Below are 23,682 nucleotides of genomic sequence, written 5' to 3' on the forward strand. Positions count from 1 at the left end.
TAATTAAATTACTGCCTGGCACATTAGCTCTAGCCTCTTATTGGCTAACTCTCACATCTCGATCTAACCATTTCTAATAATTTGTGTAGCACCACAGGTCGTGGCTTACCAGGAAAGATTCTAACCTACGTCTGTCTCGGTCTGGAGATTCATGGTGTCTGCCACACTTCCCTTCTTCCCAGCATTCTGTTCTGTCTACTCCGCCCACTTAAGGGCTGCTCTATCAAAAGGCCAAGGCAGTCTCTTTATTCAACCAATGAAAGGAACACACAAACAGAAGAATCTCCTACACCAATCCACAACTCAAGAACTTAGCTATAGAATCCTGTGTGCATTTCTTTTTCCTTTATCTTCTTTTCCAACTCCTCATTTTTTTTCTAAAAGGCATCGTCTAATCTAGCCCAGATTAACCTTGACAATACCATGTATCTGAGAATGACCTTGAATGTTGACTTTCCGATCCTTCTCTCTAAGAGTAGGTACTAGATATTGAAGCAAGGGCTTCATGTATGCTAGGCAAGCACTCTACCAACTCAACTTCATCGCAACCTTCTGAATGGATTTCTTGTCTAGCATGGATTTATCAGTTCCAAACCATCACAATGGATGTGGTGATAAACAGCTTCCAGCAACTTACCCTCATTTCATCTTTGTTTTAGCAGAAGTAATACATTTTATCATATTTGAGAATGACAGTAGCCATAATGTAGTCTATAACAAACAGCTTCACAGAAGCTCAGACGCTGCCTGCCATCATTGACTTCTTCAGCTTTAGGACACACACCATTCATATGGCTTTAGCAGTCACATATGGATGGTGGTCACTATAGGAATATTTATCCACCTACCCAGTATCTGGGTGCTAGCACCACCAAGGCAGGTGGAACCTGGAGGAGCGAGAGCATCTAGGTCCTGATGCTCAGCATGCTTGACTCCTGGTGGTCTCTGCTTGCTCTTTGACTTGGAGATCAGCTATCCACAATTATCCCCTGGGTTGGGGATCACCACCCATCTTAACTCATCCTAAAGTACGTCTTACTCCAAAGTGGAGAGCTCGTAGTATGCCTGAGGCAGCAGTGGAGGTTCTTTATGTGCAACTAGCTTGGTGCCCTCCACACCCAGGTATAGGTGACTGCATGAACCCAGGACAGCAGAGAGGCCCTGCTGCTTATTCCTCTGCCACCAGCCTAGAAGACATTCTTTGTGAGAGCAGCACTCTCCCAGCCTCTGCTGAGTACTGGGGAGGCAGCAGGCTCTGTGGAAGGCAGACTATAGTTTATGCCAGCAGAGGGAGCTCTAGTTGCCATGAGGGTGGCTGTACTTATAAGGTCTACTGAGGTTCCTACTGCACATCGTCTCTAACAAAGCAATATCTTTCTGGGAAACACCAAAGTCTCTGTTTGGACTTTCTTTCAGTCTTCCTGCTCTATATTAGGGTGAGACAGCTAGATGTCTAAGTGTCACTGTTTTCCATGTACCCCACTCCTCCCTGTATACTTTATTTTCTAGTTGTGGTAACTGTGGATGGAACCACATTTTGAATGTTAGGAACTCAAGCAGTGAATTCTGTTTCCTACCCTAATCTCTGCTTTTCTAGACAAGGAAATTAAAGCACTGTTCAGTATGATGGACAGGGCTTATGTGAGGTTGGAAATCTAGTTAACACTTGAGTAGGTATTTATCTTACTCAGTGTTCTATTGGAGTGAAGACACCGTGGCAACTCTTAGAAAGAAAAGCATTTAATTGAGGCTTGCTTACAGTTTCAGAGATTTAGTCCACTGTCATGGCTGGGAGCATGGTGACACACAGGCAGACATGGTGCTAGAGAAGTAGCTGAGAATTCTATGTCCAGAAGAAGACAGCCACTAGGCCTGGCTTGGGCTTTTGAAAACCTCAAAGTCCATTCCCAATGACACACTTCCTCCAACAAGTCCACACTTCCTAATCCTTTCAAATAGTGCCACTCCCTGGTGACCAAACATTCAAATCTATTAACTTCTAGGGGCATTCTCATTCAAACCACTACACAGTTAAAACCATTTTCAGAATCCTCATCTATAGCTCTTAGGCACAACTGGGCTTCGTCCTGATGATGTGTGGAACCAGATATTCCAGACCAGGATATCACAGGGACTGAGGGACCATTGGCGTTGGTGGGAACCCAACAGAGCCAAAGGAGCAGGTCTGCACAGAACACCCAAGGACCTTTGGCCTGGATCTTCTACTGGCTGCTTTGACTCTTGACTCTCATAGCTCCAGTGGCCTAAAGTATATTAAGCAAAGATACCTTGCCTCTTCTACAGCCTGTGGTCCACTCTGGATTCTTAGTAGTAAGTACACCAGGACTTGCTGACCATAGGTCAGTGTCTGGGTAGAATGATGATGCTTTCTTCAATCCCCTCCCCAAATGAAGCAATGCATGGGAGTTTGTGCTATAAGAGACAAGATAGAGGGGGAGAGGCTCCTGCTTTCTCTACATTGCTGCCCAGATGAGCCATTGCTTGCATTAGTGAGCGCATATACTCAGAACATTCAGGGATGCAGGGTATTCCAGTTCATTTAGCAAGAAGCCTTATATTTCAGAAAAGAAGTGATGGATGCATCCCTTTGCTTTTCCTACAGTGGAACCTGGTGTGTAACGATGACTGGAAAGGCCCTCTCACCATCTCCTTGTTTTTCGTGGGTGTGCTCTTAGGCTCCTTCATTTCGGGACAGCTCTCAGACAGGTAAGGTGTCTGGTACTGATCCAGGAGTATATACCTTTCCTTCAGCTGATGGTGTTCTCTTAGACCATGGCCATTAATTTCAGAAGCAGCAGCATCTATGTGTAGCATAGACTTCCAACAACTTCCAAATGGGCCAACAACCTCACATAATTTCCCAGTTTTTGTTGAACAGAGAAACCTGAGCTTGCTAAGTCATGTGTACCCATGGTCCAATGACCAGTTGCCTTGCCATGATTCACTTCTACATATGTGTGGCCTCCTTTCCCTGGGAGATTATAGCACTCTCCTATTTCTGAGAAAGGGAGAGAGAGGTTGACGCTGTACATGTGTGAATGAGCTGTATTGTAGAGCACTAGGCAATACCATGGTGCCCACATCTGTATTCTAAAGATAGGGTTTTTTCTCCCTGAGCAAGGTAAGAGAAGATTGAGATCTCACTGGTCAGTTAGTGGTGTGAGGAGCAGAACTCTGGTGTCCCTTAGCTAAGTGGCCTGTGGTTATGGCACTTACTGTATGACCAAGATAATAATTGTTAGTTGTACAATTTCAAAGATTTTATCTAAGTTACATTAATGACTATCAGACATGAATTTTAAAAAAGAATTTGACAGTCTAGTATTGATGGAAGGAAAATAAGAGAGACCTTTTTTCTTACACACACACACTCTCTCTTCTTTTAGTTTTTGGTGTTTTGTTTTTTCAATACAAGGTTTCTTTTTTTTTTTTTGAAAGTAATTTTATTAAATTATAAAAGTTTCCATTTACACCCCTCTTCCCAACACCCTCCCACTCCCCCCCCTCCTCCTCCCTCTTTGCCCCTAAGGGCAGTCAGGGTTTCCAGCCCTGTGGGAAGTTCAAGTTCGTCCCCCCTCCCTCCAGGTCCAGGAAGGTGAGTATCCAAACCGACTGGATCCCAAAAATCCAGTATATGCAGAGGAAACTAGTCCCAGTGTCATTGTCCATGGCTTCTCAGAAAGACTCCGGGCCAGCCACATTCAGAGAATCCGGCCACATTCAGAGAATCTGGTTGGATCACGTGCTCGTTCAGTCGCAGTCCAACTGCCCTTGGTAAACTCTCATTAGATCCGACCCCTTGTATCAGTGGGTGATAGCATCCCTCGCAGTCCTTCGTCATTTTCTTCGTCTCAATACAAGGTTTCTCTGTGGGACAGCACTGGTTATCTGGAACTCCCTTAGTAAATCAGGCCAGCCTTGAACTCACAGAGATCTATCTGCTCTGCCTCCTGTGTCCTGGGATTAAAGGCGTGCACTGCCACACCCAGTTTACAAGAGAGAACTTAAAGGGATCAATTAAAATATTTTCAGTGGTTCTTGCAGATGATGATAGGGGCTGAGCATAGGACCAAGGCTGGAGAGGTGAGATGAAATCAGGAAGACTTGCTGACTGGTCACATGTGGAGAGTGCAGACAGAAAAGGCCTCTGGCCTCCATAGCTAAGACAAAGAACCACATTTGCAGGGGAGACATTGGATACAATAGGAAGGTATTGAATCTGGGGTGATTACAAGACCCCTAATTGGACCTGGTCTACAAGAGCTAGTTCCAGGACAGGCACCAAAAACTACAGAGAAACCCTGTCTCAAAAATCAAAAAAAAAAAAAAAAAACCCTAATTGGAGAGATTCAGTGTGTTGTTAGATGTATAGCCACTCCGTGAGAGGTTCCTGTAGGTGTAATGACAGAGGAGGGGCAGGAGCAGGCTGAGAGGTTCTTCAAGTAGAAGTGAGGAATTTAAGGGTAGAATGACCACTGAATCTCAAAGGAATTAATTTGATGTCAAAAGCAAGGAGGAAGTGCCCAAGCTGAGTGTAGAAACCACGCCAGTTGTTTGCTAGGTTAAATAGATCTTTATGAGCCATCTTAAGAACCATGCATGGGGGGCTGGAGAGATGGCTCAGAGGGTAAGAGCATTGCCTGCTCTTCCAAAGGTCCTGAGTTTCAATTCCCAGCAATCATATGGTGGCTCACAGCCATCTGTAATGAGGTCTGGTGCCCTCTTCTGGCCTGCAGGCATACATAGATGGAATGCTGTATACATAATAAATAAATAAATTTTTTAAAAAAAAAAAAACCCATACATGGAACACTATGATCACCTAAGGAAATGGGAAGTCCCACACTAAAGGGTTTTCTCCCAAAGAAACAATGGAAACAAAATTCATGAGCATGCTAGGCATCACCTTCCCTACAGAGGGGGGATGGAGTCAGGGAGCTAGGAATGTAGCCCAGTTGGTGAAGTGTTTGGCTAGCATGCATGAAACCCTAGGTTTGATCTACACACCAGGTGTGTAGAATAAACCAGGTGTGGTGGTGCACCCCTGTAACCCCAGCACTTAGAAGACAGAGGCAGGAGGATTACGAGTTTAAGGTCATGTTCAGTTACATAGTGATTTACAGGCCAGCCTGGGATACATGACACCCCTCTCTGAGTGTGTGTGTGTGTATGTGTGTGTGTGTGTGTGTGTGTGTGTGTGTGTATGTGTGTGTGTGTGTGTTGGCTTTTGCACCTGAAATCTCTCTTAAGCAAGCTTGCTCACCCTGGAAATGCTCAGCCTGTAAATGAAAGCACTGAGTGCTGGGTTCTGCCTGCGTCCTTGCCTGCAGCACCCAGCACTGCCACAGCCTGTTGCACAGCCAGAGATGTGCTGGGGCTTGTGAGGACGGCTCTGCACTTCACTACTTCTGAGTACCAGGCTGACAATCAAACCAGATTATGGCCTCAGTTGGTGTTCAGAGGAGCAGCAGTAACTTTTTTTCTTTTCTTATGTTTTTGTTTTTGTTTTTGTTTTTCCAGACAGGGTTTCACTATGTAGCCCTAGCTGTCCTGGAAACTGCTGTGTAGACCAGGCTCACCTGGAACTTACAGAGATCCACCTGCCTCTACATCCCAAGTACTGGGATTAAAGGCTTGCACCATCACCACTGGGCTCAACAGTAACTTTTTATGTTGGACAAATGTTGATCTTTCTTCCTAGCATATTACTAAGTCTAAAGTTCAAGTTCGGTTAAAATAACCCTATTGCCGTAGCTTTATGTGACATTATCAGACTATCTTTTTGTATTATGATACAGGTTCAACACTGGGAAGAAGTAGATTAATAGTTCCTGGTTTTGTAAATATGTATGTTTGCCATTTTGTTGACAGCCTTTAAAAGTGAGGTCTGTGGGTGGGAGAGATGGCTCTGGGTAATGGTACTTGCCAAGCTCAGCCACTTGATTTCTGTCATAGGGACCCATGTGGTAGAAGGAGAGAACCAACTCCAACCAATTGTTCTCGGACTACCGCATGTACCCTGCCACCACCCCGTCCAGAAATATAACAAATTAAAAATAAAGTTCGCAGTGAGGTTTTCTGGTCTAAGTATGGTTGTGCATGCCTATAATCCAGGCCCTAGAGGCTAAGCAGGAAGATAGACTTTGAGAGTAACCTGAGCTATATGGTACGACTTGGTTTAGCCCAGCAAAATTCTTCAAAGATCTCGAAAGAACAGTACTCAACTTCATTTAGAAAAGCAAAAAACTCAGGATAGCCAAAACAATCCTGTACAATAAAAGAACTTCTGGAGGCATCACAATCCCTGACTTCAAACTCTACTACAGAGCTACAGTACTGAAAACAGCCTGGTATTGGCCTAAGAACAGACAGGAGGACCAATGGAACTGAATAGAAGACCCAGATATCAATCCACACATCTTCAAACACCTGATATTTGATAAAGAAGCAAAAAATATCAAATGGAAAAAATCAAATTTAACAAGTGGTGCTGGCATAACTGGATATCAGCATATAGCAAAATGAAAATAGATCCATATCTATCACCATGCACAAAACTCAAGTCCAAATGGATCAAAGACCTCAACATAAAGCCAGCCACACTGAACCTTATAGAAGAGAAAGTGGGAAGTACACTTGAATGCATTGGCACAGGCACAGGGAACCACTTCCTAAATATAACCCTAGCAGCACAGACACTGAGAGAAACAATTAAATGGGACCTCTTGAAACTGAAAAGCTTCTGTAAAGCAAAGGACACGGTCAACAAGACAAAGCGACAGCCTACAGAATGGGGAAAAAATCTTCACTAACTCCACATCAGACAGAGGTCTGATCTCCAAAATACATAAAGAACTCAAGAAATTGGACACCAATAGAACACATAATTCAATTTAAAAAAATGGAGTACAGACCTAAACAGAGAATTCTCAACAGTCTAAAATGGCTGAAAGACACTTAAGGAAATGTTCAATATCCTTAGTTATCAGAGAAATGCAAATCAAAACAACTTTGAGATTCCATCTTACACCTGTAAGAATGGCCAAGATCAAAAACACTGATGACAACTTATGCTGGAGAGGTTGTGGGGAAAAGGGAACACTTCTGCATTGCTGGTGGGAACGCAAGCTGGTCCAACCCCTTTGGATATCAGTGTGGCGATTTCTCAGAAAAATTAGGAAACAACTTTCCTCAAGACCCAGTAATACCACTTTTGGGTATATACCCAAAGGATGCTCAATCATGCCACAAAGACATGTGCTCAACCATGTTCATAGCAGCTTTGTTTGTCATAGCCAAAACCTGAAAACGACCTAAATGTCCCTTGACCGAAGAATGGATAAGAAAAATGTGGTACATTTACACAATGGAGTACTACACAGCAGAAAAAAATAACGACAGCTTGAATTTTGCAGGAAAATGGATGGAGCTAGAAAACATTATTTTGAGTGAGATAACCCAGACACAGAAAGACAGTTATCACATGTACTCACTCATAGGTGGTTTTTAAACATAAAGCAAAGAAAGCCAGCCTACAAACCACAATCCCAGAGAACTTAGACAACAATACGGACACTAAGAGAGACTTACATAGATATAATCTACATAGGAAGTAGAAAGTATAAAAAGACAGGATCTCCTGCATAAATTGGCAGCTTGGGGACTTGAGGGAAGATTGAAGAGGGGAGGGGAGAAACAGGGAGGGGGCAGAGAAAAATGTAGAGCTCAATAAATATCAATATAAAAAAAGACTTAGTTTAAAAACAACAAAAGCAAGTTTCTTTTCTTCACAACCTCCAGCTGCCAAAGAGTAGTGGCATGAGAGGGTTCCCTAGGTCTCTCTCATCCTGAGCAGCCATTGGAAGGAAAGGGGTAGAGTTTGTACTAGTCTGCCTTGTACCTGTGCCATGCCTTCCTTACAGAACAGTGCATGCAAATGAGAGTCTCCTTGACCAGAATTTCTCAATTTCCTCTTTAATAACATTTTGAGCAATTTAATTTTGTTGCTATGGGGCATTTTAGAATATTTATCTATATCTCTGGCTTCATCCAATAGAAACCAATTACACGCCTGCCTGGATTATGATAACCCAAAGATAAACACCTAAAACTATTCTACTGAAGAAAAGTAGCAAACCCTCTTTCATAGCCACAAAGCCTTATACAGTTTTAGTTCAGTCTTTCCACCAAAGGCTTCTTCTGCTGGGCAATTCATGCCTGCCACTCAAGCTTTGGGTTCAGGAAACCCACCAACCCCACTCCCCACCTAATGCTTTTTCTTCTCAGCAGGTGGCTCAAGGTGGCAATTTCCATTACCTCAATTCCTAGACTTCCTTCATAGCACCAGTGAGAAATTCATGAATGGAAAGTGTATCATAAGATTAATGATCTCTCCCTCTAGACCAGTGGTTCTCAACATGGGTTTGTGACCTCTTTGGGGATCAAACAGTCATTTAACAGGGGTCACATATCAGATATTTAGGTTACGATTCATAATAGTAACAAAATTACCATTATTAAGTAGCAACAAAAATAATTTTATGGTTGAGGGTCACCACAACATGAAAAACTGTATTAAAGGGTATCAGCATTAGGAAGGTTGGGAAGCATTGCCTAGGCTGAATGCTCCCCAACTACCACCAGTTTCTTTTCCTTTGGACCTTGCCATTGCCCCATTGTCAGGGAGATCATCTCAGGATGCCCAATCCCTGCCCTTAGAGTCTGAGTTCCTTTGTTGTGTCTCCATGGACCTGGGGACCATTCCTTTTATGCCCTTGTCTCAGTGTGTAATGGTGTGTCCAGTAGCATGGTTGATTAAAGTGTGATTGATATTGTCTCACCAATCAGACAGTAGCCTCTTGAGGGCAGAGGTGGCATTCTTTTAAAGCAGAAATATTCCCAGTTCTAATATAAGAAAGTAAGCATTCATTGAATGCACATGGTATGAGCCAGCTCAGATCAGACTCAAACAGAATTTGCTGCTTTCCCCAGATTGACTTGTTCCTTCCTTTTTTGGAACCCACTTTAGCATCAATAAACCAACAAACACATTTGTTTGTTTGTTTGATTGGTTAGTTGGTTGGTTTCAGGTTTTTGTTTTATTTTGTTTTGTTCTTGTTTTTTTTGTTTGTTGTTGTTGTTGTTGTTGTTGTTTTCAAGAGAGGGTTTCTCTGTGTAGCCCTAGCTGTCCTGGAACTTGATTTTGTAGACCAGGCCTCAACTCACAGAGATCCGCCTGTCTCTGCCTCCTAATTATTGGCCTTAAAGGTGTGTGCCACCACCACCTAGCTACAAATTTGTTTTTTAAAGTAAGATACAGAAAGTGTCATAGAATAATTGTGTGGTTTGATGAATTATTCCAGGAAATAAACTGAAAGGTTTTTGCATTTGTAGGTCAAGGTGGGAAGTGATTGAGGTACATTGTTCTTTTGGGATAGGAGATTTATTAAAGTAGTTATTAATATAGCAGAGTTTGGAAAAGAGTTCAGGCGTGATATTCAGACGTGCATAGTGGCGGTCTCTTCTACACTTTTCATAGCAAGGGATCTGGGAAGGAGATTGAAAAAAATTCCTTTTTAGCCCAGCAGTGGTGGTGCACACCTTCAATCCCAGTGCTTGGAAGGCAGAGGCGGGCAGATCTCCAAGTTTGAGGCCAGCCTGGTCTACAAAGTGAGTTCCGTGACAACCTGGACTACTTAGAGAAACACTTTCTCAAAAATACAAAGGAAAAGAAAGAAAGAAAAAAAAGAAAAGTTTCTTTTTTAGTTCATAGTTGACTGTTGCTAGGAATAATCAGAATGTGATCATGGATCAACATCTCCCTTTATGGGTCATGACTGGGGGAGTCTTTAAGGATGGGGACAGTAAGAATCTAGAGAAATATTTACTTCAGTTCTGGAAACCAAATTACTTTAGATTTGGTCATTGTCACAGTTCAACCAAAATGGAGGTTGTCTGACAACTACCAGCAAGTCAAGCGGTAGAACTTTGTGCCTCAGAAGCCCATCCAGTGTCTGCCCCACCCAAGTTAGCACCCGTGAGTAACCACTTCCAGGCCTGGAGACACACTCAGCAGTGAGTGCTCACTGCTCTTGCAGAGGCCCAGAGTTCCATTCCCAGTTCCCACATTAGGCGGCTCCCAGCTGGCTCCAGCTCCAGCTCCAGCTGTGGGAAATCTCATTTTCTGGTCTCTATGAGCACCTGTACTGACACATGTATGTACCCCTACCCCACAAACATATATGTACACATTATTCAAAACAAAAATCGCAAAAAAGCTTTCACTGAATAAGGTTATAGAAGAACCACTTCCATGTAAACAGCTGGGTGACTTTGCTTTATAATCCCAGGGATGGAAAAGCAGGAGGCTCCCTGGAGCCTATTTTCCAGCCACCCTAAGCTAATGGGTGAGTTCTAGATGCCAGTGAGAAACCCTGTCTTAAAATGAGGCGGACAGATCCAAGTAATGACACTGAGATTGACCTCTGATCTCTACATGCATATACATACACACATGTGCACATGAAAACACATACACACGCATACACGCACATATGCATATGATACTACTCAGGAAAACTGCAACACAGTAAGCAGATGGACACCTACAAACCTGAGAAAGCATTGTTTTGGGTGTATCCGAGGGTGTTTCCCATAGTGTGTGAGTCTGCATGGACTAAGGAGAAGGTCCTCCATGCAGACAGTGTGGGTGAATGTATTCTCCAAAAAGAGCCATGACCAAAAGAAAACAGAAGCATGCTAATCTAAGAAAGACAGCAGTCTGCACTGTCGATAATGATGCAAGTCTCCTGCTTCTCTGGCCGCCTTCATGCAGTTGCCTGTAATCTGTCCCTGTAATAAACGGTTTTGTATGTTGGGTTGTTTTTGTTTTCATTTGTGCTGGAAGTTGAATCCAGGTCCTGGTGCTTGCTAGGCATGCCCTCTGCCTAGCCCATATCCTCCCCTTATTTTGAATTACAAATAGCATTTTCTGTAATTCATCACACTAAATATTTCGTATTTGTTTCGTCTCCAATAGATACTGTTGTGCTGATCTGTGGAAACTTCCGCAATAAATGAAGAGATGGATTTTTTTGTACATCTGCACTTGAGAAAGATAAAAATTTCTCCAGATCTCAGCCCCTTGGGAGACCCATGGAGGGTTTTTTGTTTGAGGTTTTTTTTTTTTTTTTTTTTTTTAATCTCATCAAGAGTTAGACTGGGGACTGGAGAGACAATTCAGACATTGAGAGCACTGGGTGGTCTTCTAGAGGAACTGGGTTTTATTCCCAGAACCCACATAGAGCTCACAAGCATCTGTAACTCCAGTTCCAAGATATCTTGACACTTTCTTCTAGTCTCTGGCATCAGGCATACACATGACGCACAGACACACATACAAGCAAAAATACCTATACATACAAAATAAAGTTAGTTTTTCCAAAATTCTCTTTTTAGAATTTTGAAATTTTAGATCTTTCAGAGTTTCAGCATTCAAGATTATGGAGTTCAGGATTTTGTCTTTCAATTTTAGTGCTCAAACTCATTTTTTGTGTGATTTCTTTGGGGGAGGATAGTTTTTTCTCAAAAATAATTTTCTTTAAACCCTGTCTCAAAAAAAAAAAAGTGTTCTTACTCTGTAACCCTGGCTGGCTTAGAACCATACAGATTCACATGCCTTTTCTCTCAAATGTCTTGAGTGCTAGGATTGAAGGCATTTGCCACCACACCAGGCCCCTAATGTACACCCTTAAATACAAGTTTTGCCTTGTCCATTTGCAAATTTTAGTATGTCTTAGGGCTGTAGAGATAGCCAAGCAGTTAAGTGCATTGACTGTTCTTCCAAAGGACATGTATTCAAGTCCCAGCCCACATATGGCAGCTTACAACCATCTGTAACTCTAGACCCAGGAGATCTGATACCCTCTTCTGACCTCTACCTGTACTCGGGATGCATGTACATCAGGCACCAGGCACACACACATGCACATAAAATAATAAAATTACATTTGAATTGAGTATGTCTTCTAGTCTACTTTATTCTGTTTTTTCCCTTTATCCTTTTCTTTGCCATGAGGTTTATCTATTGAAGAGCCATGAGCAGTTCCATTGTAGAATTGCCCTGTCTAGGTCTGAGTGATCTTATATTCCCTAAACCTCTTCCTTAGTCTTCTGCTTTTTTTTGCAGATAGGCAGCTGCATTCAGAGACTCAGATCAGGGTCAGTCCCTCTGGCAGGATTATAGGACAGCATCATGAGGTTGTCAGTCATTCACACATAGTGCCCATATCACTTCATGGCACTTTTTTTTCCCTTTGTTGCAGCATTTTTATAAACAATTCTCCACCCACCACCACCTTTTTCTGGTTATTCATGTCACAGACAATGGGAAGTCAGGATAAATGATCAGTCTTCATTTACCATGAATTACGACTTTTCTTTCTTTAAAATTCATTATAATTACATGAATTTAAACATGACAAATGCCTTTCCATCCCCTGCAGACATTAGCATCATTGTGGTGCTGCCCTTGGAGCAGCCTGAGTGTCCAGGCTACAAATTCATCCTGGAAAGTGTGGAATTCAGTGACAGCATGGGGACCGAGAGGGTGGAACTACCCTGATACCAATCATTGTGACAGGAGAAAGCCCCTCTCAGTGGATCCAGTTGCTGCTGCCTCCTCTCCCAACTGCTTCTCTGTGAACTTCCTCTCCTCCCCAGGTTTGGTCGGAAGAATGTGCTGTTTTGGACCATGGCCATGCAGACTGGCTTCAGCTTCCTGCAAGTCTTCTCTGTGAACTTCGAGATGTTTACTGTGCTCTTTGTCCTTGTTGGCATGGGTCAGATCTCCAACTACGTGGCAGCATTTGTCCTGGGTATGGACATCAGGTTGGAGTTGAGTACTTGATACTGTGTTTCACTTTTCTGGAGACAAGTTGTGATGTCCCTCAGGGAAAACTGGCTAGAATTCCCCAGTAAATAAACCTAGCTTACCAGCTGGGAAATTGAGCCTGACAATGGTTTCTGACTTCTGATGTCCAGTTCTCTTCTGGCCTCTGACTTGTGGCCCCTTGGCCTTATTAGTACTTAAGCCATTAACTAGGATTCACCACGGGGCATCCATTCTTAAAGACTTGCAAGACAAGGGCCTAGGTAGCCAAGGAAAGAAGGAGGCACACCAGCAGGGGGATGGGCCATGATGGGCAGCTCCCCAGGAAAGGGAGATGCCAAAGAGCATTGGTGGCTGTCAGTGTCTGCCAAGGACAGTGAGCTGAGAGGTCCAGTTGAGGTTCTGTCAGAGTCCACCCTTCAAGGCTCTGACTCAGACAAGCCACCTTGTTCCCACTGGAAAGCTTCTGGTCTCCCTGTTTGAAAGAACCTTGCTGAACCAATCAGATCACTGGGTTCCTTGGGTTGTATTGTGGAAAGGATTATTACTTTTCACATTTCCTAGAACATCCTATTTTCCTCGAAGGATAATGGTTAGCATGTGTGGCTGGGGATGATGATGATGATGTTTTCATGAGAGCACTGTTGCCCAGGGACCTCAGAGAAACACCCAGGAGCAAAATCAAAACAGACATAGTTCAGATGCAACCCTTCCCAGGGCCTCAGAACACAGCTGACTCTGGCTCCCTCCTTGTCTCTGCACTGAAAATGATAAGAAAATCATAAGAAAATAGCCCTAATTAATGGTTAACTTGACTCCTCCCTTGTTTTGAACAGGAACAGAAATTCTCTCCAAGTCAATTCGAATTATATTCGCCACTTTAGGAGTGTGCATATTTTATGCATTTGGCTTCATGGTGCTGCCGCTGTTTGCATACTTCATCAGAGACTGGCGGATGCTGCTGCTGGCGCTCACTGTGCCAGGGGTGTTGTGTGGTCTTCTCTGGTGGTAAGTGTGGCCCCACCCCTTGGGCTGCCTACCTTTGGGGAGGCTTCTGTCTCATGCCCAGTAGAGGGCAGCAGTAGTTCCCAAACCCCAATTCTAGATCTGAGAAAAAGGTAGTGAATATTATTTATAAATCAGGTCAGGAAGTCTTTCCATACTCAGAAAAGCCTGCTTGTCCTGTGCCCTGTTCTAGGCTGAACTAAGAATTTGCTGCATGCAGATAGGGGCCAACCTAACCTCTGGGGAATTCTCAGATCTCAGGGCAAGACAGCAAGACCTGGGCTGTAGATGCCTGATGCTGAGGCCCCAGGCATGGGTGTCTGGAGGTAAAGAAAGGGAGGCTTCAGAAGGAGCTCCCTTGATGGCTCTGCAGAGGGGTGCAGGCTCCAGCTGTGCTTCCAACAGAGAGCCCAGGCCTCAGAAATCAGCCATGGAACTTGACAGCAGAACCAGGCACCAGGAGCCCATCCTGTGCTTGTCTCCTTAAAGCCCACAAGGGGGCAGCACTGCTGCAGACAGGCAGGTGCCAGCCAGAGTAGGGAACCCCTTGGGATGTGCAGGATGCTTGAGTTTTCCTCACTATAGTCAGTGTTCAGCAGAACTCATAGCTTAGGGAGTACTGGGCTATCTCTGTTTCTAGCTTATGAAAACACCTGATACTCCACTCACTCACTCTGCACTGAAACCTCATTTCCTATCTGTAGTTAAGCATGCCCAGCCTCTGGGAAAGCAAACGAACAGGAGGGCTCACTAGAATGCACTGTACTTTCAGGTTTATTCCTGAGTCCCCCCGATGGCTCATCTCTCAAGGCCGAATTAATGAGGCAGAGGTGATCATCCGCAAAGCTGCCAAAATCAATGGAATTGTTGCACCTTCCCCTATCTTTGATCCAAATGAGGTAAATTTGTGTGGAAGGTGGTGGGGAGACTCACACTTGTCATTTTAGGTCAGCACCATACAGCACAGCTCACGGGAGCTTAGTCCTTTCTCTACCCAAACCCTAGCCGTCCGTAGAGCAAGGTCTGTTAAAATGCAGAAGTTAAAGGCATAGAGAGATGATTCAGTCTGTAAAGTGTTTACCACATAAGTATGAGGACCTCAGTTCAGATCCCAGCAACCAACCAAAGAGCCAGGCATGGCAGAGTGCACCTGTAATCCCAACACTGGGGAAGCAGGGGCAGAAGGATCCCAGGGACTTAGTCAGGGCTGGCTGGTCCAGCCAGCTAACCAGTCGAGGAGAGATCCTGTCTCTAGTGTAATATAGAAAAGTGATTGAGGATGACACCCTAAGTCAACCTCTAGCCTACACACACACACATTCCTGTGGTCCATACACATATACACCTTTGAACATGTGTTGAACATGTGTACACGCATGCCTCAGAGGATGAAGAATGGGGTCTAGCTACCTAATTCTTCTCCATGGACTTTTCCCCCCATGCTTCCTTTACTTCTTTCCAAGTATCAGTTTTTAACCATTTCTTTTTCTTCCTTTTTTTTCTAAGAGTCTCACTGTGTAACCCTAGCTAATCTAGAAATCTCTGTGTAGACTAGGCTGGCCTCACACTCACAAAGATCTAACTGTCTCTGCCTCCCAAGTTTTGTGATTAAAGGGACATGCTGCTGTACCTAGCTTAATTATTACTTTTAACAGTAAAGACCTTTCATGGGAAATAGGCTTTTATCATCTTCATCATTTTTGGAAGTCTTTGTTTTTTGTGCCTCAGGGGCTGCCGTCTGAAGATTATTGGAACACTGTTAGATTTGCACTCAGCAGTATTCTGTCTCTTTTCACTCTCCGTTACCCATCGTCCAGGAGCCAGATTCTTTCTGATGACCACCTCTTCCCTGTTCTTAGGTACACTGAGTAATTTTTTTGGTTTTGCATGGTTCCTGGTTCTTGCTTCTTGTTCCCTTTCCTGCCTTCTTTATAGCAAGCAGTTTCTTCAGATTCGTGATAGGCACCGTAGATGTTGGCAGACATGGGTCTTGGTATGTTTTTGGTTTGAGAAGACAAGGGACTTGCTGAAGGACCACTGCCCATAGCAATGCTGAAGGGTGAGCCACAGGCATGTTTGAGATGTTCTGGGCTCACAATGAAGACTTGGGGCTTTTGAGAGAGGAAGCAGTTGTTATAAGCAACTGAGAGGCTGTTGACCACCAACAGCCCTGCTGGCGTCTCCCTTAAGTGGTGGCCCGGCAGTGGCAGTCACTCAGCATACTTTAGAAGGCCTCTGAAGCACAGAAGTCAGGGCTGAGGGCATTTTAAGTGAGGTGCTTTGGTAGCATTTAAGTAAGAGGTCAGTCCGGATAAACCCTAGCCTCATTGGCATCCCTGAGGAAACTGGACTGTTTCAGGATTTCTTTGAACCTCAAGTTGACCTTTCACTGAACTGCTGAGTTGGTAAAATCAAGCTAGGTTAGCTTAAAAAAAAGCATCGGTGTGTTTAGACATGTGGTTTAGTGATGGCCTTGGCTCTGCAGAATCTCATAGGAAGTTACTCTGGGTTAAGGGTGGGTCAGTTTTCCTGTTTTCAATTTGAATATTTTTTTTCCTCCTGGAAGTAGACCAATAACAACACAGAATGAGGACTTAAAACATTCATTCCACTTAAATAACAGTTTAGCAAAAATACAGTCATCTTTTTTCTTTGACTGAGATAACAGGGAGTCAGCCTTGCATAGGAAGCCTCAAAGGCCTTCTGAGAGGCAGCAGTGAGCGTGATGGGCAGGGTAATCCAGTGAGGTGGCTGTCACCTTGCACCTCTGCCTTTGCTGTGCTCCTCTCTTTTTCAAAACCCCATTCTCTTTTACTGCAGTTTTTCATTGATTAAGCCTGCAGGGGCCTTGGACATCTCCCTTGAGTCACTGTGCTTCTGTCTTTTCAAAGAGCCTTAGGATTCTCCTCATTCTTGAGAAGTAGATGGTGAAAATGATGGGTTCCAAGTCTCTCAACTTTTTCTCCTTCTATACCATTAACTGTATTCTTCCTGCAGTTACAAGACCTAAATACCAAGACACCTCAGTCACACCACATTTATGATCTGATCCGAACCCGGAATATCAGGATCCTCACCATCATGTCCATAATCCTGTGGTGCGTAAGTGAGACCTGCCTGAGCCTTCCCCACTCTCAGGACTCTTTGTCTACAGGCATGCTCAGACCGAAGCTGGAAACCTCTGTCCTCACATGATGCAAGGTTGTCCTTGTGATGGATGGCAGCCACAGGGACATAACAGTTCTTTTGTAGTGGAAGCCCAGGAAAGGAGAAAGTGATCAGGAGAAAATGTTAGGATCTAGGGATCCCACAAGGGAATCCCACAGGTCCCTGCTTAGCTGTTCCTGTCCCTTGTCCCCCCCCCTCAGTAGATTCTGTGTGGTAAATAGGCAGGAAGAGACTGATAGCAGCTCTGCTACGCTCATGGAGACAGAGAGAGCTCCCTACAGTGGGGCCACGGTGTCTGTCATTTGCACACACACCCTGCACATCCCCATGCCTGGCTGTTTCCTCTTAAAAGTGTTCTCTATTGATGACCCACACTCTGGCTGGGACAGTTAGGGGTTTGAAGAAGGGTCTCAGTGAAGACACTTTATCCTTTAGGTTCCAGGGGCTGCTAAGAGCTTTCTGGAAACATGAAAGTGGGATATGGCCCTTCTGGGGTGTTCATAGACTGTCCTAAAGTCAAGACCATGGCCTGGATGTGTCCTGCAGGTTTCTTATGACAAGGTGTTACAGTTATCGGAAGGAATCTCTGAATTACCAGGGAGAAGTACAAGGCTGAGTGCCAACATAGCTCCTGCCAGCCACTTGGGATATCAGAGATCCTCGATTATGCTGAATGAGTGTGATGAGATAGTGAGGAGGGGAGACTTTACCTCAGAGACCTTACTGATGGACTCAGCCAGCTTTGGACCAGTAAACTAGTTTGCTTCTTAGTTTGGGGTAGGGTTGCTCTGTGAGTCATCCATTTCCAAGGAATTGTCCAGGATGCCTCAAAGGCATCCTGAATCCATGGAGACTGTACGTCAGACTTCAAGTCTGAGACCTCTCACCTACTCTGAATCACTCACACTCTAATCATGCTCTGAAGTTTCCTGTGGCATGTAAGTCTTTCTTCACCATGCCAGCTATGTTCTCAACCTGTACATGAGTCAAAGACAGTCTGGTGCCAAAGAATACAGCTCATCAACAGAGAAATCTATTGGGACCAGAGCTAGACACGGGAGTGGTGTAAATGAGGGACAGTGAGGCCTCACCATTGGGAGCTCCCTGTTCTAGAGAACAGTGGGGTTGCTGTCAGCCTCTTCCTGGCTGACTACAGATAGTCTCCTGAGGGCCTTTTTCTCCATGTCTGTCACACCTTACCCAGTCCATCGCTCATTCTCTAGCTCCTTGTACATTTGCTGTGTTTGGAGAAGCATGTAGAGCAGGGAATTGGGGTTTCACTTCAGAGTACGATTTTAATGTTGAAATACAGGTTGAGACTTTCCCCCTAGTGATAAAGTCAATGTGAATCATGTAAGCTCTTTTGATGAGACATGTTTTTATGGAATGTTCTGAAGGTGAACCAACAAAAGATTTACACTGGTCGCTGGGGCTAGGAAAAGTTAACTGTGCTAGGAAGTAAGGCACAAGATGAAATCTACTACTACCCTCCCATTCCCTGCATCGGGAACAGTTCAGAACTTGTCAAGATGAATTGTTTCACAGTATATGATCTGGAGAGGTTGGTGCCACTTCTCCAGGTCTCTTCTGTACCTGTTGCAGGCTGACCATATCAGTGGGCTATTTCGGACTTTCTCTCGACACTCCTAACTTGCATGGAAACATCTATATGAACAGCTTCCTTTCAGCGGCTGTTGAAGTCCCAGCCTATGTGTTGGCCTGGCTGTTGCTGCAGTACTTGCCCCGGAGATATTCCATCTCTGCTGCCCTCTTCCTGGGTGGCAGTGTACTTCTCTTCATGCAGCTGGTGCCCTCAGGTATGGATGGTGTTTATTTGCAGACCTGCATTTTTCATGTGTCACTTGCTTTGAACCAGGCTGTTTACCAAAAGAATGCAGTCAGGCCGATCACATACGTGCCTTATGTATGCATTGCTGTCTTAAAAATCAAGAGATAACACTTCACAAAAACCAGGAGGGGGTTCTTCATGTTCTGGGCTGTGTGCAGTGTGAAGAGAGCGTTGGGCTTATTGGTTCATTATGCCCTAGACCCAAGTTAACATGTTTATATCTGCTTTCCTCAGAATAAAAAGGAAGAAGGAAAGCCATCCTACTAAGTTCTGTTTTATTTATTTATTTATTTATTTATTTATTTATTTATTTAAGCAGTAGGAAGAATTGGTCTTGGTGGAGTCTCTTTCTAGTAGAGAAGAAACAAGTTAATAAATGCTTGTTACTCTTCAGATGTTGTTACCTTCTGTGTAGAAAGAAAGGGAATTGGAACTCTAAAGAGCAGTCATGAACAAGAGGTATACAGCAGAATTTAAATGAGGTTAACAGAACACCATAAGAAAGTCACTGAGAACATTCCAGGAAGATAAGAGAAAAGAAAGCTGGGCAAGATGGCTCGCACCTGTAATCCCAGCACCTGGGAGGTGGGTGCAGGAGAATTAGATGTTCAAGCTCATCCTTGACTGTCTGGGGAGTCTGAGGCCAACCTAAGTTACATGAGACCCTATTTAAAAATAAATAAATAAATAAATATAAACAGTGCTCTGGCAGGAGGTTAGCCCAGTGTGTTTCAGGGTAGCAATCCATAAAAAGAGAGAGAAGAAAGGTCTTGGGGGCTATGGAAAGGACTGTGCTGGTAAAACTGCCTTCATATTCCACTAACAGACAGGAGGAACCCTTTCTGACAACCTGGGGAACAGATGACACAACTTATTTGTTGTCCATCCCTTGCCAGAATCTTTGATGCCCCTGTGGCTTTTGGGACCTCTGGTGGTAACTGTGAGGCTGTACAGGGACAACCCGGTGTGTGGCAGAAGGAACCTGGGAGTGATTGCAGTGCCCTCACCTGAGCTCAGAGTGACCTGTGGGTCACAGTAAAGTCGATTGGAAGATCATCCCTAAGTTCAGATGACTTATAGATATTTTCAATGACTTTATTATACTTATTTATTGGGAGCAGGGAGACATGCTTCCCAACAGACATGTAGAGGTCAAAGGAGAGCTTGCAGGAAGTGGAAAGAGTCAGTTCTCCCCTTGCACTGTGTGGGTCCTGAGAATCACAAGTACTCAGGCTTGGCTGAAAATGCCCTTACCCGCTGAGTCACCTCAAAGCCCAGATCTGTGAACTTGTTGAGTAGACTGTGAGCATGAACTGAGCTAGAGCTGGACTCCCCATTCATATCCAGGTCCTGGTTAATTCCACAGTGCCCTCAGTGTGAGCTTCTATGGAAGCAGCTCATCCCTAACACAGGAAGACTTCTGGAAGGGAGGCAGATTGGGATGAGGGGCACATACTGTCTGGGCCTCTAGGTTGAGGAACACATTTACCCTCACATAGCTACAGTGCCCAGTCTCTTTGTAGGAATCCCCTTAGAAAGAAATTTAAGCCATAGTGTTTTCTCCCAATAGGAAGGTATAGAAATTACCCAACTCTCTCCACCCTGAGTCAGGGAGAAAGTAAGTTCATTTTAGACTTAAAGGGAAGAGAACTTCTCCAGGGCAACCCTTACACTGGTCCCTCTTGCCTTTGCTATCTTTCCTTTCTCTCCAGAATTGTTTTATTTGTCTACTGCCCTGGTGATGGTGGGCAAGTTTGGAATCACCTCTGCCTATTCCATGGTCTACGTGTACACAGCTGAGCTGTACCCCACTGTGGTCAGAAACATGGGTGTGGGGGTCAGCTCCACAGCATCCCGCCTTGGCAGCATCCTGTCTCCCTACTTTGTTTACCTTGGTAAGTACCATGAAGCACTGGAGCGATGGATGGGACAGATGCTCTAAGTACCTTATATGTGAGCTGGACACAAGCACCTATAATTAGCAGGACACATCTGTACTGGGACCCTGGATGGAGAAGGTGCTTTTCAAGTGTAGTAGAGAGAAGACACCCATTTCAAATGGAAAATATCTCATAGACCAGCTAGATGGGATTGAGAGAGTGTTGGTGTTTCTATTTCGATCTCCCCAGACCCTCCATCACCAACTAGATTTCTTCATCCTAAGAAATTCTTTAGGGAGCCAGTTTACTTCAGTAGAGGAATTTCTTCTTGGAGTTAGGAACATGAAGAGTAACCTGTCCATCCAAGAGGTCTGAGTGATGGACTGACAGATGCCATGGCTTAGAACACTTCATTTCTTTATTGTGTATGTTGAGATCAGAGGACTAAGTTGTGTGAGCTGGACTTGAACTTGCTCTGTGGCCCAAACAGCCCTTGAACTTTAGCTCCTCTTGCCTCAGCCTCCCAGTAGGTGGCACACAGGCCTTCATTGGCACACATGACAGGGTGTTTATGCCCTGTGAAGATCTGCCTTCTGACATTATACAGCAGGACTCCTTCCTGGACGCTGCTGCTCCTTTGCACATCCCTAGCTCTGGGGAGGACCTGCCAGTGTCCTGAGAGTAGCAGGTACTCCGAAGGCTTGGTACATGGCTCTAAAGGGCTGTAGCACCTTGTCTAACCTGCAGGCAAATCAAACTGGGACACATCTGCACAGGTGGGAAGTTACTCCTGTCCTAGACAAGTACCTTGTGTTCCTTGGGAACCCTGCAGCGTGGTGACTCTGCTTCCCTGTACCTCTCCCTTGTCCATTGGACACTGCTGGACCTCTGGGCACATTTGTGCCAGGACTGGGTTCTGAGACTCTCTAGATGCCAGCCTTCACTCTAGCAGTCTAGGCTTTGGGAAACACTGAAACCAACAGTAAGGTGAGTCCTATGTAAAGCCCCAAGGAAATATAAGGGTAAAATGAAACCAGTGTCACTGTAACCTGGGTCCTCTGCTTGACCACAGGTGCCTATGACCGCTTCCTTCCTTACATCCTTATGGGAAGTCTGACCATCCTCACAGCTATCCTCACCTTGTTCTTCCCAGAGAGTTTTGGTATCCCTCTCCCAGACACCATCGACCAGATGCTAAGGGTCAAAGGGTAAGAGACCTTCCCCCTAGAACTATGGATGCATTCGTCTGGGCCTGACCAGGTCTTCGGGGTGTGCTCCTTAAACTAGTGCTTCCTGCACACTGTCTCACAAATAACTGGACTACTTTAACCATGGTGCTGTAAGGGCAAGGGCCTGATCCTGTGTGAACAAGTGTCCATGTGCATGACCATAGAAGCAGCCACTCTAGTTTAGTGCAAAGACTACGGGAAACTTAGAATCTGCCATGTCTTTGGTTTTTCTCCAGATCTGGTTTGTTTCTTTTGAGACTGATAAGTATTTTTATAAGATCTGTAAGTAACATTGCTTTCCTTATATTAATAGAATAAAACAATGGCAAGCCCAAAGCCAGACAAGGATGCTAAAAGATGGTGAAGAAAGCCCAACAGTCCTAAAAAGCACAGCCTTTTAACACTCCTCCAGAAGGTGAAAAACTAAACAGACAGCCTGCATGTTGTCAAAAATGCTGTCAATTACCAAGGACTTTTCGGTTCTGTTGACGTTGTGTCTAATGTGCTCATGGATGGGTGCATCTGTCCAGAGAGCCACCTTCCTCCAGGGACACCAAGGCTAACTGCAGACAGCTTGCCCATCCCATTCCAGTGGTGGACTTGGCCCTTCCTAAGAAGTCAATGAGTCTCTTGAATCAGTGGGACTTGGAAGACTATGCGAAACTTTGTAAGACGGGTAAGGTTGCACAGATAGAAATGCAGGTCCGTTTTCCCTCCTCTCCCTAACTGACAAACTCGCAGAAAAGGGAATAGGTGTTGCTAGGTGGCAGTGTGCTTGGCTAGGATACACAGGGCCCTGAGTTCCATATGAAAAACCAGAAGGAAACAAAACTTCTTCAGAAAATAAATGATTCCATGGGGAGTTTGATTTCTCGTCTTTCCTTACTGTGATTGCTTTAACTCACAGCAGGAGAACACAAGACCTAGGGCACCCTAGAGGAAATGAAGGTGGGAGCAGGTACATAACATCAGCAGTGTGTGGGCAGTGACTGCTCAGTCCCACAGCCAGCTGTGCTGTGTATGTCTGGTCAGAGTCCTGGGCTTGTCCGGGCCATAAGAAATCCACTGTTGAGGCCACGGCTTGGCGCCCACTGCTGTGTAAATCAGAATCCCTGGCAACCAGACACTTACCTGTGCCTTGAAGGGCATGTATGGGTGACAGAGTGTCCCTTTCTTTTCTCAGCACTGTCATGGGGATTGTTTTGTCGTCTGTTGTTGTGTCTCAAGTTATTCACTCTTCAGCAGAGACTTGGGAACAGTGTTTCTCAGCTCTGAATTACCCTGGCTGGTGTGCAGTTGCCGCCACGGAAGTACAGTTGCACCTCCCAGCCTTAACCACTGTCACTGCTCTGAGCACCCAAACAATAGCACTACACTTGTTCCTTTTACGATGTGTAATCATGGGGAAAGTCAAGAAAGAAATGTAAATTGTGTTGACAGTCTCTCAGAGTTGCTGGCTGTAGCCGTGTGACATCAGTGGGTATTTTGTGTTCAGTTTGATTGTCTCTATTGATTATGTTGCCATGGTACTCCTAATGCACTCACTTCACCTACTTTTTAAAAAAGAATGTATTTTGTGAAGCTACTGAGTGCCTTGGACAATGAGATGGTTTTAATAAACAATGATTTTTTTAAATAACA

General features: G+C 44.6%; 1 protein-coding gene across 3 annotated transcripts in view; it reads left to right on the forward strand.

Moving 5' to 3' along the window:
* Positions 1-23,682, forward strand: part of LOC146892919 (organic cation/carnitine transporter 2) — a 30,568-nt gene extending 6,886 nt beyond the window's left edge. Inside the window, exons 2-10 of one of the 3 annotated variants that reach the window (XM_087910634.1) lie at positions 2,624-2,727; positions 12,742-12,896; positions 13,747-13,918; positions 14,688-14,814; positions 16,913-17,013; positions 18,686-18,900; positions 20,645-20,827; positions 21,885-22,020; positions 22,355-23,682. In XM_087910634.1, the coding sequence (XP_087766760.1) occupies positions 2,624-2,727; positions 12,742-12,896; positions 13,747-13,918; positions 14,688-14,814; positions 16,913-17,013; positions 18,686-18,900; positions 20,645-20,827; positions 21,885-22,020; positions 22,355-22,442 (1,281 nt within the window). In that variant the 3' untranslated portion in view covers positions 22,443-23,682. Of the gene's footprint in view, positions 1-2,623; positions 2,728-12,741; positions 12,916-13,746; positions 13,919-14,687; positions 14,815-16,912; positions 17,014-18,685; positions 18,901-20,644; positions 20,828-21,884; positions 22,021-22,354 lie in introns of those variants that run through there. The other 2 variants (XM_087910636.1, XM_087910635.1) reach the window with 2 other exon arrangements.

The sequence above is a fragment of the Myodes glareolus genome, chromosome 9 (genome assembly GCF_982192425.1).
Source record: "Myodes glareolus chromosome 9, mMyoGla1.1, whole genome shotgun sequence".
Taxonomy (NCBI): domain Eukaryota; kingdom Metazoa; phylum Chordata; class Mammalia; order Rodentia; family Cricetidae; genus Myodes; species Myodes glareolus.